Source organism: Cyprinodon variegatus, unplaced genomic scaffold (genome assembly GCF_000732505.1).
Source record: "Cyprinodon variegatus isolate N-32 unplaced genomic scaffold, C_variegatus-1.0 Scaffold1531, whole genome shotgun sequence".
In the NCBI taxonomy this organism is placed as follows: Eukaryota; Metazoa; Chordata; class Actinopteri; order Cyprinodontiformes; family Cyprinodontidae; genus Cyprinodon; species Cyprinodon variegatus.
The window spans coordinates 84395-101995 of NW_015151984.1; the positions used below are offsets into that span (position 1 = coordinate 84395).

At 39.1% G+C, this 17601-nt stretch overlaps 1 protein-coding gene across 1 annotated transcript in view; it reads left to right on the top strand.

The window, feature by feature from the left end:
* The window catches only part of stard9 (StAR related lipid transfer domain containing 9), a 51571-nt gene extending 49778 nt beyond the window's left edge, over positions 1-1793 (top strand). The window contains exon 32 of the mRNA XM_015403635.1: positions 1530-1793. Coding sequence (XP_015259121.1) covers positions 1530-1631 — 102 coding nt within the window. The 3' untranslated portion in view covers positions 1632-1793. The remainder of the gene's footprint in view (positions 1-1529) is intronic.
* Positions 1794-17601: the final 15808 nt, after the last annotated feature.

Consider the following 17601-nt stretch of genomic DNA (forward strand, 5'->3'; position numbering starts at 1 on the left):
CAGCAGAAAGTAAGGAAAGTAGAAGCCTAATTTACTTGAACCTTCGGGCAAATGTGACAAGTACTGTACTGTTTCTTTATAAGTGTTCAGATAATTATTTAACCTCATAGGAGAGATCCAGGACATCTGCTAGGGAATTTAATCCAAAGACATGCAAAACGTCCAGTTTAACACTACTTAGCCAAACAAAATTAACAAATAGATGCTGAGAAACACATCAACACTTGTGCAACACTGTTATATACATTAAATTCGGATGTGCAAGTGGCACAGCGATTAGCACGCGTGACCCATGTACAGACGTCTCAAGCCTCGATGTGGTCGACCCGGGTTCGAATCCGACCTGTGGTCCACGTCTCTCCCCCTCTCTCATACCCCCTTTACTGTCAGCCTACTGTCGAAACAAAAAGAGCCACTAGTGCCACAAAAAATTAAAAAACTTTAAAAAATTCTATATATTAAATCCCAAGCTTTGCACTTTCCCATGGTATCAGTATCAGTGGTTTAGGGCAGCATGAGATCCTCCGTTCTCTGACTTGTACCTAATATGTTAGCAAACTAGGGGACATATTTAGCTAAGACCAGTAAAAATCACTCTGTGGGGTGAAACAGCTCAGGGACCCAGAGTGCAGGCTGTGGGGATCAAACCAGATACTTGCAACCATTTCAGAGCACAAGTGCCCTGCTCTAACCACCAGGCCACCCACTCCTCTAGTCAGAGCTTAATTTACTTGGACATTTGTGGAAACGCCATTAAAATGTCCTGCTCACCTCTGACTAAGCTTAAGCTTTATTCACAAATTAACAGTAATTTCAGACTCTAGATGTGGAAAGCAGGTGGAAATACACCTGAAATCGCAGTTAAAGTTTTTTTTGGAAGTATTAACCTAGAAGTTCTTAATCAGACGTGCAGCAGCATTGTGTTTCCTTCACAATCATGCACCACTTTATGCTGGTCTATAACTCTAAATCCCAATAAGAGGCATAAACATTGGTGGTTGCTATGTCACAGAGTAATGGGATAGAATTGTTGTTCAAAATAGTGATACTGCTTTTTCTCCTCATATTTGCTATAATCCTGGAAACATGAGGTTGAACTAATCTTGAAGTCGTTGATCTTTCACAGGGTTTATTATTAAGTAACTATGATTTGATATAGTAGGAAAGTAGTAAAAACCAGGAAATAAGAGTGCCCAGCTTGGGTTTTATAGGCAGAGGATCCAATATTGACCTGCAGTGCTGATCTACAGCACATTGAGTTTATAGCCCACTATTGGCAAGACTCTCACTATTAATGAAATTAGTTTGACTGAGCTAAGGCTCATGGATTAGCTCCATGTAATTGCTGCCACTGTTTACATTTAAAGCTGTAGCTGCTGAGTCAGACACAACAAACGAGTGGATGCATTGAAGCTGTGTCTAAAAAAAAAAAGGAAATATCTAACACTTGCCAGAAATCTGACTTTGAAAAGAAACATGATCTTTTATGAATGAAGCCGTCAACCCTGCTTTTTGTTTTCCATGAACAGGTGGACCTCGGCTCTCCATCGTTTCCTCAGCGGCTCTTGAAGACGGTTGCCAGGAGACAGGCAGCTGTCATCGCTGATCTGGATGCTCTCCTTGCATCATAACACCCTCCGGCCGTTAGCGCTTTGGCTAAACTGTCTCCAGCGCGGCGTTAAAGATGTGAATTTGCACCTGGATCTTATTTACTTGACTTCTTTATTTCAAAAAGGCACTGTCATGACATAAAGTTGTAGCAGCTTTGTTTTTTTGTCTTTTTTCTCTCTAAAGCACTGTTATATATATATATATATATATATATATATATATATATAGAAATATAAAATATTAATGTTTTTATATTTGTATAGAAATGCTATCAACATTGTATTTTACCAAAGATGCATCCAAAGTATAAACTTTATTTAATGACTTTGGTGTCTAGCTCACTTCTAACGATCAAAAGGAGGTGAGCACCATCGTCACTTTGCAAAAAGCTACAGTTTTAATTATACTTTGCAGCAAAAAGTGACTTTATTGTAATATATAATATTTGCATGAATTGAATATGCATTGGGTACAACATGCAGTTCCATTGTTTAATTTATTTATTGCTGATAATTGATTGATAGGCATGGTCACACACATACAAGCACCTCCATTGTTTCAGAGAACGATAACCAAAGGAAAACTGCTCCTTAAATATGTCATTTCATTTTCAAGTGAGGCATAGTTTTCCATTATTGACCTTAATTTAAGCTAAAAATTTATTTCAAACGCTTCACTGCGGTTCTTTAGCGAAAAATTGGAGCGCATGTTTGGTCCATGTGTGTCAGAAAGCAGCAGCTAAGATGCAAACACCTCCTGGAGGAATAAAACTCAGGAGCTTTCAAATGTAATGTGTTTATCTAAGAGCACTGGAAATGTTAACCAGCTCTCTGTAGGAAACTAAACAGAAAGTGTCAAATGTTTTGGATGTAATGAATTAAGGGTAATAATAAAGAGATGGACATTAAACTGAGAAGACAGCTGGTGAGGTTTGTAATACGCTGACAAGCTCCAGAAAAAGGAAGAAAGGAGTTTTTCTGAATAATTTTTTGTTCATAAAGCCTGTGTATAATTATAATGCTTCTTTAAAGAGCGTAGCACAATGCTGTGTTTTACAGCTGCATGCAGAATGCTTGTTCTACACCTCAGATAAAGAAGGTGAGGTTTATTTTAAGCTATGCAGGAGACTGGTGATGTCTCGGTTGCTGTTGGTTCAACTGTATCATCATATGAAGCCATAATATTTAAATTGAAGGTCTGGGAGGCTTTCCTGGTCTCACAACAACCAAAGAGGAAGAAATTGAAGGAACTCAGATATGATTTGTTGTAAAATATATATTTTTATCTGCAAAAATTTTGTGTTGTGTCATTCCTTTGTTCAAACCTATTTATATTTGGGCACTCTGCTGTACAGTCATTTTGCAATAATTCTTATGCCTTTTGTCACTAATTGTCTATTATTACCTGTCATTTTGGCATTTTTTATACTCAAATAAATACTTGTAACCAAAATTCTGTCCAGGTTTCATGCTTTTTATAATAATTAATATGTACTTTCTAGCAGAAACCTCAAAGGGGGCTTTGGGGCTGAGACAGTCTGATATTTCCAGCTATCTATTAATCTCACTTGTCTTGACCAAAACTTCAGTAGAACTGAAGAAAGATAAAACCAGAGAGGATAAAGCCACAATCAGTTCCCTGTGTATGACCGGGTCCTGTCATGATCTCAGCACTGATGCTGGTCTGATTCCTCACAGGACTCACCTGCTCAGCTCTGCCCCATTCTCATTACTACTCATCTGGTACACCTGCTCCTATTAGCAAATAACCAGCCTTCAGACCAAACAGCAGTGCCAGATTATTTCAAGCCATTGGTGAAATATATACATATATATATATTTATATTATTATGTTTGGGAAGATTATTTACTTAAAAAAATGTATTTGTTTCTGAGCTCTGTTCCTTGGTCCAGATGTATATAAATACATGACAGTCTCATGTAGAACACTAGATAAACAGTCTCCTGCAGGGTTATGGTTGAATGCCCATTTGTTCTAATCTAATGTAACCATTATCCCATGGCTTCTCCATGGGATAATGGTTAATTAATTATAGTGTGCTTTATATATGAAGTTGTGGGACATTTATTTTTCTTTGAACTCTTCAACTGACACCTTTAAAAAAAAAATCTTCCTGTAACCTATCTGGAAACTATGGCGTTTGTTAAAGGTAAAAACAGCAAAACTACTGCAGGAAAACCAAAATTTGTTACAATTTTAGTGTAAAGGAACATTGAGACTGAATCAAAAGGATCTTAAAGTTTTTCAAGATGTTTTCCCTATGTGTGAATCGCAGCTTTTAATTTCTTATAAACTTAAAAACTAGAGTTAAATAAACTAGAATATTTGTCTTGTAGAAAAGAAAATACTGGAAAAACTTTCTCTTCCTCATAACATTTTAGCAGGTTTTATGCTTTTTTAAAAACATTTTGGCCATTTGAGCATGTATTTTTTATGATATGAACATGTGCATCAGGTTCCTACAAGATTCCCTGAACTTTGATCTTGTTTGATCATTAAAATTCAAAAGAAAAGTCAGTTCCAAAAATATATCTTAATAATCATAGTTTTTTTGGTCTCAGACTGTTTGGATTCTTCTTTATTTATGTGTTTCCCAGCTTTTACTTTGTAAAAATACTATTGCTCTGAAAGTTTATTGTATTGTTGTATTCTGACACCATCCTGGAGAGAAATATCAGCTGTGCTGCTGCCATCAACACCTTTGTTTAGATGCTGGAGATCGGCCTGTTTTCCAGTGTAGTCCTGTTTCTCTGACTGTGACTGGCTGGATGTGCTCTCTTCATCCTCTTACATAGGAGCTGGCTCGGAGCTCGTCGGCCTGGCTGTGTGTTTCCTGGACGGGGCCGCCTTTTACAGCTGCTTTTTGTTTCTCTGCTTCTGTCTCCTTGAACCCCAGTGGGCCTCAGCAGATGACCGCTCACACTAAGCCTGGTTCTGCTGGAAGTTTCTTCCTGTTAAAAGGGAGTTTTTCCTCTCCACTGTCGCTACAAGCATGCTTAGTGTGAGGGATTGCATTTGAGTCAATGCAATTAACTGGTTTTTCATAGATAGAAAACTTTGAATCAATTTGACTCAAGTCCCTGGAGATGACATGTGTTGTGAATTGGCGCTATATAAATAAATTGAATTGAATTGAAACTGAATATTAATGCACCTGCAGCAGCATTATTATGCCTTTAAAAGTTTCCAGCCTGATAACTTTAATGGAAACCTCCCTGCTGCCCAGGTTGCTCTTCTTTGTCCTGCGCCTGGAGCGCAGAGGTTCTGTGAGGGTCTGTCTGGGTGGGCGGGTGGTTGGCTGATGTGAGGGCGCGATTAGAGCCCTTGCTGGGCTGGGCTGGGCTGTAGTAGGAGGGGGGGTTAGTGAGGAGATCAGAAGTGTCTCTGCCATTTAGAGAGGCCAGCTCTTGTCAGGAATGTCCGTCCTCTGCGCGCACAGATCATGTATTGGATGCGCCAGCTTTATTTTTAACTCTGCAGGGTGGGTCAGTCGCTAAGTTTCGGAATGACAGTGGAGCGCTCCATGCCTCCATCCCCTCTCCCTCATCCCCCGTGCAGGACCGTGCCTTCCTCCTCCTCCTCTTCGCACAGTAACTCCTCCACGCGCTCTGACCCGCAGCCTTCAATGGGATTATAATTGGTTCACTGGCAGGGAGACACTTTAGAGAGGACAACAACCACAACAATTAAGTAAGTCAATATAAAGTGATTCAAATAAGTGATTTTCCTCATAAAAACCCTTATTTTTTATCTGTTAACACTGCTGTAGTTGCGTCAACTTGAACCACCTGTTAACCTCCTGCGCGTTTATTCAGGGGCCGCTTTTGTTTTTTAAAGTTTTGTTTTTTTTACTGTTAGTAATAACTTTAGTGTTTTTTAGTCAGAATAGTTTACTTCTAGACAAAAACTATCCTGTGAACTATTTAGTTTCCAGTTTATCTGGTGCCGCAAAAAGGCCCCATCAGCGCGCGGTGATAAAATGCGCAAAAACAAGCCTTACGTGACGTCATCAACCTTTGAAGAAGTGAGGCTAAGTTTACTTGGTAAAAGTTTTAAAAGTTTTACTTCTTGCATTTTTAATTAACGGTTAATAAAAACGTCATAATCTAAGGAAAAAGCATTGTTTTTTTTGTTTTTTTAATAAAGAAGCTTACCCAGATATTTAAAAGTATGGTTAGTTTTGGTTCAAAAACACGAATGATTAGTCACCTAAATATGGATAACGTATTAAAAATGTTAAATAATCTCAGATTATTTTTAGAAATAGTGTTTTTATTAATATGATACTTAGGTCAGTGTAAGGGCCTTCAAAGGGGCCCAATAGGGAAATAGTTATGTCTCAAATTTATTTCAGTTTAAGGTTTCCATTTTCTTCCTCATCGTGATGTCAATCTTGTTATTTATCATTCTTTGAGCTATATGTTTTAAACTTGTCTTTTCCAAATCTCAAGAAAAACTTCCACTTTTTATTCCTCCCACTCCCAGTGGATCCTTATCCGGCATCTCTTTGTTTCCACGTCTTATTTAAGACATAGTTTACTCCTATTTCTATAGTTTAAAAGCTTGGAATCTCTAAGAAGTGGCCGATTGAGTAGAATCTATTCTAGGGGAAAACCCAGGTGAAGAACAGTGTTTACAATCTAAATGCTTACATATTTCTGGATAAAACTCTTTTTTTCTTTCTATTCCAAATAAGACCCCAGTTATGAATTTTCCACTCTTTATTGTAAACATTTTATTGGATTTTAAAAGAAATATGTCCTTTAAAAAAAGGAGTTCCTTCTTATTTCCCTAGAAGGACATGTGTGAGTGTGTTGCTCTGTCAGGACTAGCAGAGCCTGTAGTGTAAACACTCTCCAGACATAATTTACCATTGATTCCTTTTACCCTTCACTGTGTAGCTATGGATTGAGCTCTCTCTTGCCACAGACAAAAATATACCAAGCACAGCTAAAAAGGCTTTATCTACACAATCAGTATTCTGTCCAGATTTTTCCTAATAGCTTCTAAATATTCCAGTTTATGAGCTTCGGTTTACCATTGTTGGTTTTGTGAGCAGCAAAGTGACCCAGCTCGACTCAGTTTCTCACACACATGCCCACACTTTGGGTCACTTGTCTTTGGCCACTCCCATGCGTCACTCTCTTATTTATTCCTGGTCCAACTCTGGACTTTTCACAACAATGCATTTTCCTCCTGCTGTGTAAAATGCTTTTTTTTCTGCTTAAGGTGCAGATTGGGAATCGGTATACAGCTGGAGCGGTGCTTTCATTTTTTCTTTCTTCAAAGCTTAAGTTAGGCTTCAGGTGGTGCTTTGCTGTTTGCATAACAGCTATTTTTAAAAACTACAGAAATAGATGCAGATACAGTAAATACCAGCGAGACTTAAGCATGCAAAGCTTACTTGTGGTTTCTTGTTGTTGTTGTTGAGCCTAATTATTATTTCATACTGTTTCCATTAAAAGCCAAATATGAATTCTTACTGCAATTCTTGTATAAAATCAACAACAGTGCTCCATGGTGAGGCTGCTCTCGGGTATCTGCAGGATTCCAGTTGGCATTTTTATCGCCCCTGTCTATGTTTTCTACCCTCTGTAAAATTATCCAGACTAAAACACTCGTCTGTTATGCTACAAAACTGTGCATGTGCTCATTTTTCCTTCATATCTTTTATTTGTGAAGGCTATTAATAGATTCAGATATTTTTTGTGTGTCAGCTGTGCCATATTTAGCCAATGGTAAAGGGCCTGTTCAAGTCAGGAGAGCTGACCAAAGTGTTTTTTTTACCCTACATTCAGTCATTTAACCATTCAAGCACACACTGATGGTGGCAAGCTACAATGTAGCCACAGCTTCTCTGGGACTCAATGACAGAAGCAACGCTGCCTTACTCTGGTGCCACCGGGCCCTCAGACCAACATCAGTAGGCAATGCGGGTGAAATGACTTGCCCAAGGACACAACGACGTGGAAGCCGGACCTTGAACCGACAACTCTTCGCTTGCAGTGCAAACTGCTGCATCCAACGACACTGTCGCTTGAGTTTTGGCAAAAATAACCAGGAAATGACCTCATGAATAGAGAGAAAAGTAGGGCTTGCCTTGATATGAATTCTTTAGCCATAAAAAAAGTGATTACATTTTATTAGTTGCCAATCTTATATTTATAAATTTACTCCTCTGTATTTGGATGCACATTCCAGGAAACGAGAAGCACAGCTTGTGTTGGTGCCATACTGTACTTAATATTAAGCTGAAAGACTTAAACTAAGACATTTTAGACAGAATTTAGCTTCTTTATGCAGAAAACAGTTTTCATCTTTCCAATTAGAGGGGAGTTTTGTGACTGCTGTCTTTTATGTCTTCATTAGGACAATTGAAGACATTATATATAGTATATTCCTCTCCACTTGCTTTAAACCTTAAAATCCTGAACCAGATGTTCAGGATTTCACCACAGAGGAACCCCAACTCTACACCAAGATAGTAGATGGATGGATGCATTTTATTTTCTGTTCATTTCCACGTGAAAAATATCCGGATTAAAAAAAAAAAGCAAATAACAAATTTGTGTCTAAATTCTAATGATTCATTTTTAGTTTTGATTAAAATGAAAATGCCTATATAACAGTATGTGCAAATAGTTTCCATCTATAGTACCTTTATCTACTTTATCTTTAGCTAAAGTAAAGTAATTTCTAAATATATCTAACCCTAACAAGTTATTTAGCCAATGGATTCATCTGTTAATTAATTTTGTTTTGCTAAATAATAGAAAAAGGTGATATAATGGAGATATTTTTTCATACAAAATTTGAACCAACTGAAGCTAAAAGCTAAAGGGTCCTGGGCAGGGCCAAATTTACAGCAAAGTAGGTTTATCCCTCTAACATGCTAAATGTATATATTGTACATTTTCAGCTTAATTACTGCTCTGAGTGTGTTCTTTATCAGCATTTGATCATTAAGAATCTGTTTACTGCAATTAATAATTCATTAGTTACTAGATTAATTTGACAGTTCATTTAATAATAAATTATGATTACCGTTATTAGGATTACCATATTCTGATTTTTTACTTCAGCCCCATTCATTCATTTATTCATTTGTTCATTCATTCATTCAAACACACATTTAATATTTCACTCATGCATTCATTCATTCATTTACTCATTCATTCTAAAATTATTCATTCATGATAAAAGTTTTTTCCAAACATGATCAAAACATTTAACAGTAAAATCATGAAAACACTCAAATGGTTGAGAGAAAATAAAGTTTATAACAATTAGCCCGTTATAAAGTAACGTGCTAATGGTTGCTGATGGCGTGGAGGTCCAAAGGAAGCTGGTTCCAGAGGGAGCCGCCATATAAAAAGGCCACTCCAGTAAGCTGATGTTTTCTCAAGTAAGCAAACACCTCTTCTGTTTGGAACCAAAGTCTAGAACCCAAACCTCTTACTTCCACATTTTTATACAGACTAGTTTTATCATCCAACCATTTGATATTCTTACAGACTCTTGTCCAACTGAGTCAAAACATCGTAAACCAATCCAGGGTTTATAGCCCAGCAGTTATTAGTTTGTGATTATTATTAAGAAATGTTTATGTATTAAAAAAACAAAACTAAACAAAACAGATATCCCCTCAGATTATGAGTTTTTTTTTCTCCAATTACACTATTTTATAGTGTGCTGAAAACAAACTAATGCAATAGAGCTGTAATGTGATGACGAAGCTAAGGACCACACGGATCATGATAAGATGCTGGTGGTACGCTGCTATCCTACTCAGCATCTTCCCTCCGACAGGATAACATATGCTCAGGAAGCAGGTGCGTTAGGAATATTTGTCCTCAAGGACACTAAAAGGACACCTCATCCTAGTCTCCATTAACTACTGGCCTTTTAGTCTGTACACCTCCAAATAAAGCTACATGAGCTATCTCCTTGTAGATGGTACGCCGTAGTGCACACACACTTAATTTACTGCTATTAGCGTTTGCCAGCCAAGTGGAGTCAGTCTTCAGACAAGATTAGAAGGTATATGTTTGTTCACAGCTGACAGGTTGGGGATGGGAGTTTGAGCGGCATGTAAAGAGGTTTTTAGGCCGTAGTTCTGTCTAGGTAATGTGTGCGATGGTGATAAGGGGATCCCCTGGTGGTGGGTGGAGCGTCCCCGTGCTGATAAGAGCGCTCTGTGGAGGGCTGATACTGAGCAGAAGGAGGGAGACCTGTAGAATGGCATCATTGTAGAGAACTCAGGGCCTCTTCTCTGAATATACTGAGAAAACATCCATTGGTGGAATTGGGACTTTAGCAGAATGTTACTCTATTCGTTAATTATTATGACTACTTTACATAAACATCAATGACATTACCCCATTGATAAACTATATTTAATTATATCCAAATACCATAAAACAGGCATGCTGTTTATTCTGTATTTCTTAAGTTCTGTTTTTATTTTTCGTAAAAGCAATCATTCCCCCTTAAATGCTTTTCATATTACAACCACATCCTTTTTTTTTTTAGCATGATTTTGTTTGATAGACGACAGGAAAAAATACATAAATAAAGCGAAGCAGTGCATGGTTCAGAAAGTTTTATATAAAAGTAAAACTTAAAAGTGTGGCATGTTAATCTGTTTCAGTGTTTGCAGCAGTTCCAGCTACATGTCTTCCTGCAACCTTCTTTTCATCTCTAGGGACTAAATTGAAAACCTGAAATCTTTTATTTCCAGCCAAAAATGGACAGAGAGGATATGCGGAATGTGCTTTCCTGTCTTATCCCAGATATTAAATTGGATTTAAGTCATTCCATTGTTGCTCTTCCTGTTTGTTTACGGTTTTTGTTCAGCTGAAAGGAGGGATATTTTTCACAGGCTCAAAGAAGTTATCTTCCCTATATCTGCTAATTCCCACAGCATCATGCTGCCATCACTGCATTTTACTAAAGGGCGCTAAAGCCCAGTGGATATGAAGTTTTTTTTTTTAGGACATTTTTATTGGATAGCCTTTAAATAAATCTTAGTGGGATTTAAAGTAACAAAACATAACTTTGGTAATAAAAGGGTAACATTTCTTAAGAGTAGAAGCATGATTTCTAATCAAGTACCATTAAGTCAAAGGCTTTTAAAAGTTTAACTGTCACACTAGTTCAAGGGTGACCTTGTGCTCTTCATCTGTTCAATGGAAAAATATTTCACATGCTTTCTATTTACCTACGCAAGTTTGAGTCACGTTCCTAATTTAAATCGCCACCAATGGAAGCACAAGCTTCTGCATCTCAAACTACCTGAGCACGATTGTTCACAAGAAGGCGGCTTCATGGAGCCCTGCTCCTCAGAAGGGTTGTCCTACCCCCCCCCCCCCGTGCAGCATGATAAGAGAGTTATGCTGCACGCAGATAGAGCTATCTGAGTGGCTACCCTTCAACCCGCCATTCCACGCAAAGAATACCCAGACACCATCTGGGCTGTCACAGCCATGCAGAGTGACGCTCACAAAATGGAGCGGGTGGAAGGAGAAGAATAAGAAACCCTGGGCCCTCAGTGGTATCTCTGTTCAAAAAGGTAGTTTTAAGTCAAACATGTTCAAACAAAAGGCCTGAAATAAGGTTCTGACGGCAGGCTAAGAAGGAATGTCTAGCAGATTATTCTGAAAATGTATATTGGACACAGTGAAGGTTAACTAAAACGATTGAATTGGATTAAGAGAAATGTCCTTTGTTCTTTTAGTTTGTTATTCTTTTGTAAGAGTTATGCTTCAAACGCAGAGATGTTGGTATTTTACTGAGTCATATGGACAAATATTTAATTAGAGGGTTATCATGTTAAATATGATATTGAATGTTTCAAATGTTGAAACAGATATTCACAGATATTAAACATACTGTATTATAAATGAGTGGTCCATTCAAAAGCTTAAATACACCTAATTAGCATGGATGTCATATAAACTGATCGGTTTGAGTGTTTCTTTTATTAATTAAATAACCAACATACTTTGTTTTAGACATCAACAAGTTCCTGGATGGATATTTGACCACTCTTCTGATCAGATGTGTTAGAGTTCATTTATTATGGTTGGTCTCTTGTTACTGGTCTCATCCTAACCATCTTCTTCCATTCAGACACCTGACATGGTTTGTGTTTGGGTGAAATATATTAGGTAGAGCAGTCTCATCATCTCCAGTTAAGCCAGTTTATCATAACAGAGTTAAATGCTATTCTTGACATTTTCAGGCTTAAAGGTATTTTGGAGGATTTTCCAATTTTTTTAAAAGACCCGCCCTCTCTACTTAAAAAAATGCACATGCACAACCCTGTGCCCGCTCCCGTGAGGGAACACCTATTAAACGTGCATGCATAAGCATGCATAACCTGATCTCTCCTTAATGCACTCTCTGTTTAAAAGTTGCTGTCCTCATAGCTCATGCAAGATTACTGTGGCCGAACGTCTGCTCTAAGCCCTAAATCCCTCAATCACTATATAGAGTGAGGACTATGTAGTGGACGGATGATCACTGCTATTTGCTCCCCGTTGGTCATGCAGCTCCACTGAGCGTTGCCTGCACCATCTTTGTTGTTAGTTGCCTATGTCGGGTAGCGCAAAGCACCGTGGTGAGAAAGAAGAGCTTCAATGACTGTCTGAAACCGTAGCTCACCACAGATTTACATCTCAAAATGCACATGCGCACAAGCACGTAGAACAGCCTTACGTAAACATATCACTAGAATGATTGACAATTAGGAGGACCACTTATTTTGATGATCCACCCAAAAATAAAAGATCGTCCTCTATATCTTAAAGTAAAATGTGTTTCTACATGAGGAAGCTAAACTGAAAATCACAGCAGCAGCTGTGTTATTAGTATCATGCTGAGGGTCTAAGTGCTGAAAGTGTATATTAGTGTATAATAGGGCTGCAGCTAATAATTGTTTTGCAAATCGATGAATTCGTCCATTAGTTTTATTGATTAGTTATCGGATAACTAAAGGTTCCTTAAAGAAGATTTTTTTTACAAAATCAAACCAGGTAAAGCTAAAGATTTTCCACTTGAGGAGTTCTGCATAGAGCATATTGACAGACATTTGTTTTATCTTAAATGTAAAAGGTTTATCTATTTTTTTATTACAATTTTGATATAAATACAGCTTTAAATATGTTTCTCTGTCAGCTAAAGGCATGTTTAATAGCGTTAAAGATTAATCGATTATTAAAGTAGTTGACCATTATTTAAATAATTGATTAATCCAATTCTGTCTCAGCCCTGGTGTAAAACATAGGGGTAAATATAAAAATGCAGACACTCTTAATTCTTAATAACAAGAAATAAATCCCAAACACACATCTACACTGGTTTGGCTATAGATGAAGCAGAACAAAAAACATCTCTGAATGCAGAAATCAACCCTATAGGAACATCTTTTTTTTGTTTAAGAGTCTGTGCTGGGAAACAAACCAACTTTAATGAGCTCTATCAATGCTGCTATAAAAGGAAATAAACAAACTTCCTGACAGGATCATGAACTTGTGCCCCAAAGCTTTTATTTGCATAAAAAAACTGTGCTGCTTGTTGAAACATCCCTCCACCCTGAACAAATGCAGCATTAAATGTTAATGAGATTTTCATGCAGGTAACCATTGCATGTTAAGTTAAAACAGGTAAGACGATATCTTGGGAGCAGATTTACTGCAAATCTAAAAGGCCAACTTTTTCTCAATATTAAATCAGTCAGATCACACCATATATATCACTTATGATTATAAATATTGTTTCATTTTTATTCTGTTTCAGACCCATTCAGCTATTTCATTCCACCAGCTTCTTCACCCAGAGCATCTGAGGACGCCTCCTGCCGTCCGCCCCTCCGCAGCCGTCCGCCACGCTGGCTACCGCCATGACTTCCACCACAGATTTCGACAATGTGGAGATCACGCAGCAGTACAGCCACATCAACACCCGCTTCGACCTCTCTGATGAGGAGCTCGACAATGACAACAGCTCTGCCCGGCTGTTTGAGCGCTCGCGCATCAAGGCCCTCGCAGGTGAGCGCCTGCATAACAAACAGGCTGTGTCCTCCATGACAGATTCTTGAGATGAAAGTCTATTTTGCAGTGGGGGAAAGGGTACAGAAGGTGAGCTATAATGAGAGAGCAATTGTGTAACTTTGGCAGGGTTGAGTGAGCCTGAATAAAAAACACCCTCTCTACTTAAAAAGAAAACAAAAAACATCAGAACTTCTCTACAGCTGATCTTTAAATCTTCATATCCACACAGGTTGTTTTTTTAAACGGTCTTTCCGTGTGAATTTCTGTGATAAGATCACTCGTGTTCTCCCAGCAGCTGAGCCCTGACACCGATCCACACCCTCTATGAGTAACTGGGATCACTTACACATTCCCTGGATGTTCAGTCTGACCGATCTGGACAGCTGCCCTGCCTGTTTGCCTCCCATCCAATCTCTTGCGTTTGTAGCTAAGCTGGTAGGCCGTGATCCACCTGTGGCTCGGCTGCTCTGGATTTTAAAATAGCTGTGTTTCTGCTGTGGAACCACTTGTAATAGAAAAGTCAGGGTTGCAGGTCATACTATTTTCATGTTTTTGAAATAACAACACAAGATATGAATGAGGGACCAACAAATAACTGCAGTGATGAGGGGAGGGAGCTCATATGCTGCTTTATTTAAAACCGTCTCTGGAGCAAGAAGCTTGAATTCACTGATCTATAAGCTGTTGCCTCAGGTTTCCCCTAACCACCGATGTAAACACGTCTGCAGACCCAGAATGCTGCATTTCCATCTTCAGCTGCTTTTTTTTGCCGTTTTTATTGTTGAAAGCAGATGCTTGCGTGAGCCCAGAGGAAGCCAATGGTTCAGACATTTATATTGAATAAAACTAACTCAACACATTGCTTTGGGATTCCTTGTTTCCTGCAGGGTCAATTCACAACTCCTTACTAGTGTCTAACACAATGATTTAGCTGCTTGTAGAACTACTACGGTACGAAAGAAGCTGCTTTTTAGTAGGATTTATTGTTTTTATCAATCTCTGGCATTATTACAAAAAAAATTTGAACCAATTTTTTTACAGCATTCATTGATTTATTCCTACACAGCTTGTTCCCAATGTTTGATTTAAATTGCGGCCTTTGACTTGTCCTAAATCCGTGTCTGGAAGCCATCATGCTGTATTTTACTGCTTAGTTTTGGGTCACTGTACAGTTTGGTTTGCATTGATGGCAGAGCAGTGAATGCAGGAGCCTAAATCATCACCCCTCCACCACCATGCAAGACAAACAGAAAGCTCTGCATCCTCTTTGAGGAATATCTTTATTTTTTGTTATTTTTTGAAGGACTTTCCCTCAAAGGTTGTTATTTGAATGTTGCTCATAGGTCTTTCAGCTTTTATTTAACAATTAGGCTGATTTTTAGGATAATTTCCACTGAGCTGTAATTTGCAAGATGGTAAAACTTTTCTGACTGCGATGAACTGCTTTACATGGTGGACAATTTCACATGTTGCTCAAGTAAAATTGAAGATTTCACTATTTTCCTTTCACACCTTTCATTTTACCTGAAAATAAACCTATAGGTATTAACTCCATTTACATTATTTAGATATATGAGCTGTTCATTTTTGTCATTAATTGGCTTATTGGAAATCTCCTGGTTGACTGCGTCAGAACCAGAAATCCCTCTAATTGGGGTCTATCTTTACCCACCTGCAAGTGCACTTTGGTGCACTTTTTAAGTAATAGTGAAATACAGATTGGTGTTAATAATCCTTTGATTCTTTTGCTTTATTTTGGATTTAAAATTACTTATATCAAAGAACCAGCAGCTATTTTTTTCGTTTTGTTTGTTAAAGTTTGCAGAGAAAACAAAAAAGACTTGGTCATGATTGCGAGCAGCAGGTCGGACTTCAGAGAAAGCGGGAAAAACATCATTATCCAGAAAAAGCCTGATCTATTGCTGTCTCTTTGTTAGTTAACCATCTCGGATGTCGTAAGGATTAGAGCTGAGAATCGTGATCTGTTTTCAGCACCTAATGTTGTCTCCTCTCTGAGGAAGTCCAGAATGATTTTCTTCCTCTCCAGGATTTTCATCCAGTGCTTTACATCTCTTGCTCTTTTTTCACGTCTCTTTAAGTAATGAAGGCTTCAGGTTTGAGTGTCAGTCGGTGATATTGTGTTAGAGTGCTGCTGCTGCACTGATGCTTCTGTAATGTAATCAGTGTTTCCTGTCAGGGAGTGAAAAAGAAGGAGGGGGAAAAAGATGTGAGAGGTTCTGAGCAGCACCCAGGTCTGGTGTAGAGCTTGTGAACTCAAATGTGAACCCATTATGCTTTAAGCACATAAAGAATGTAATGCAGATCCATTGTCTCACACAAGTTTTAAAACGATTCCTTCTTGTTTTTACACTAACACGCATGATGTTGTTACTTGTCTGGGTTGTTGGCTCAAAAAATTGGGACTGAGCTGATTGTGTGCCTCATGCTCAGCAATGGTACAGCTGTGTGGGAGGTGTAGGAACATGTGTATGCATTGAAACATACTGTATGCATGGATGGGGCTGCAGAAATCACTCTGAACTAAACTGAAGGCTGCCTGAGCCCTCGTGCTGCCTGAAAGTGGAGGCAGAGCTTTATCAGGGTAACAGTGAGGAGAGAGTAAGAAAGAAAAGAAGAGAGGAGGGAGGGAGGGAGGGAGCGGGAGTTAATGCAAAAGGGATCTGGAAAAGAGGACAGAGAGCCAGAAGAAAGAGAGAGGAGAGGTGTGCCAAGCTGCTCGGCCGGCTCCAGTCGAGGTTTTCTTGCTGTTTGTAATAGTTCGGTGGGGGGTCAAGATGAGCAGCCCGTGCCTGCTGCGCACTGCCCCCATAAGCCAACCCCGGCTCAGAGAGGTCAAGATCAGCCTCAAGTCCAGCAGCAGGGATGCTGGAGCCGTTCGGAGCAGCAAGGAAGCCGGAAGCCGCCCCTTCACCCCAGCAGAGAAAGAGGCCCAAGTTCGGGTGGGAGTGAGCAGCAGCCGGAGCAGGAGCACCCCCCCGGTCCATCGTGCCCTCAGACCCGAGAGCAGGAAGGCAACAAGCAAGCTGCAGGTACAGGAGCACCTCCCTGAGAGGAATGGCACCGTTCTGCACATCCCACTTCCCTCCGCGCCCACGGGGTTATCCCCCTTTTCCTCCTCATCATCCTCATCTTCTTCTTGCACCCCCCGGCGGCCACGGCCCTCTCAAACCCACCCGGACCTGGCCCCCGTCCTTTCTTCATCCTCTTCTTCCACGTCAGCCAGGAGCATGAAGCGGGCACGCTGGCTTAGTTATAGCACCTCCAACATCTGCTTCAACTCCATCTTGGATGGACGCTTCAGGCAGCTGCAAGGTAACCGGGTCCCGACTGTGGGGCCATGTGTGTGTGTTTACTCACAGAGTGGGTCCATCTTCTCTTGCCTCACAGATGGCCCTCCCTTTTCCATCATATGTCTAGTTTCATGTCCGGGCACTAAACGGGGGGTGAGGTGTGATGTTAGTTTATCATTAGAGCCAAACATCTACACTGGTGGAAGTTTGTTCATTTAATGGAAGCTTTGATTTCTCACATTTTTATTTATTAAATATTCTAAATAACATCAACTTTTAGCCTTTTCTTACAAGACGCAGGCCATTNAAGAAGGAATGTCTAGCAGATTATTCTGAAAATGGACACAGTGAAGGTTAACTAAAACGATTGAATTGGATTAAGAGAAATGTCCTTTGTTCTTTTAGTTTGTTATTCTTTTGTAAGAGTTATGCTTCAAACGCAGAGATGTTGGTATTTTACTGAGTCATATGGACAAATATTTAATTAGAGGGTTATCATGTTAAATATGATATTGAATGTTTCAAATGTTGAAACAGATATTCACAGATATTAAACATACTGTATTATAAATGAGTGGTCCATTCAAAAGCTTAAATACACCTAA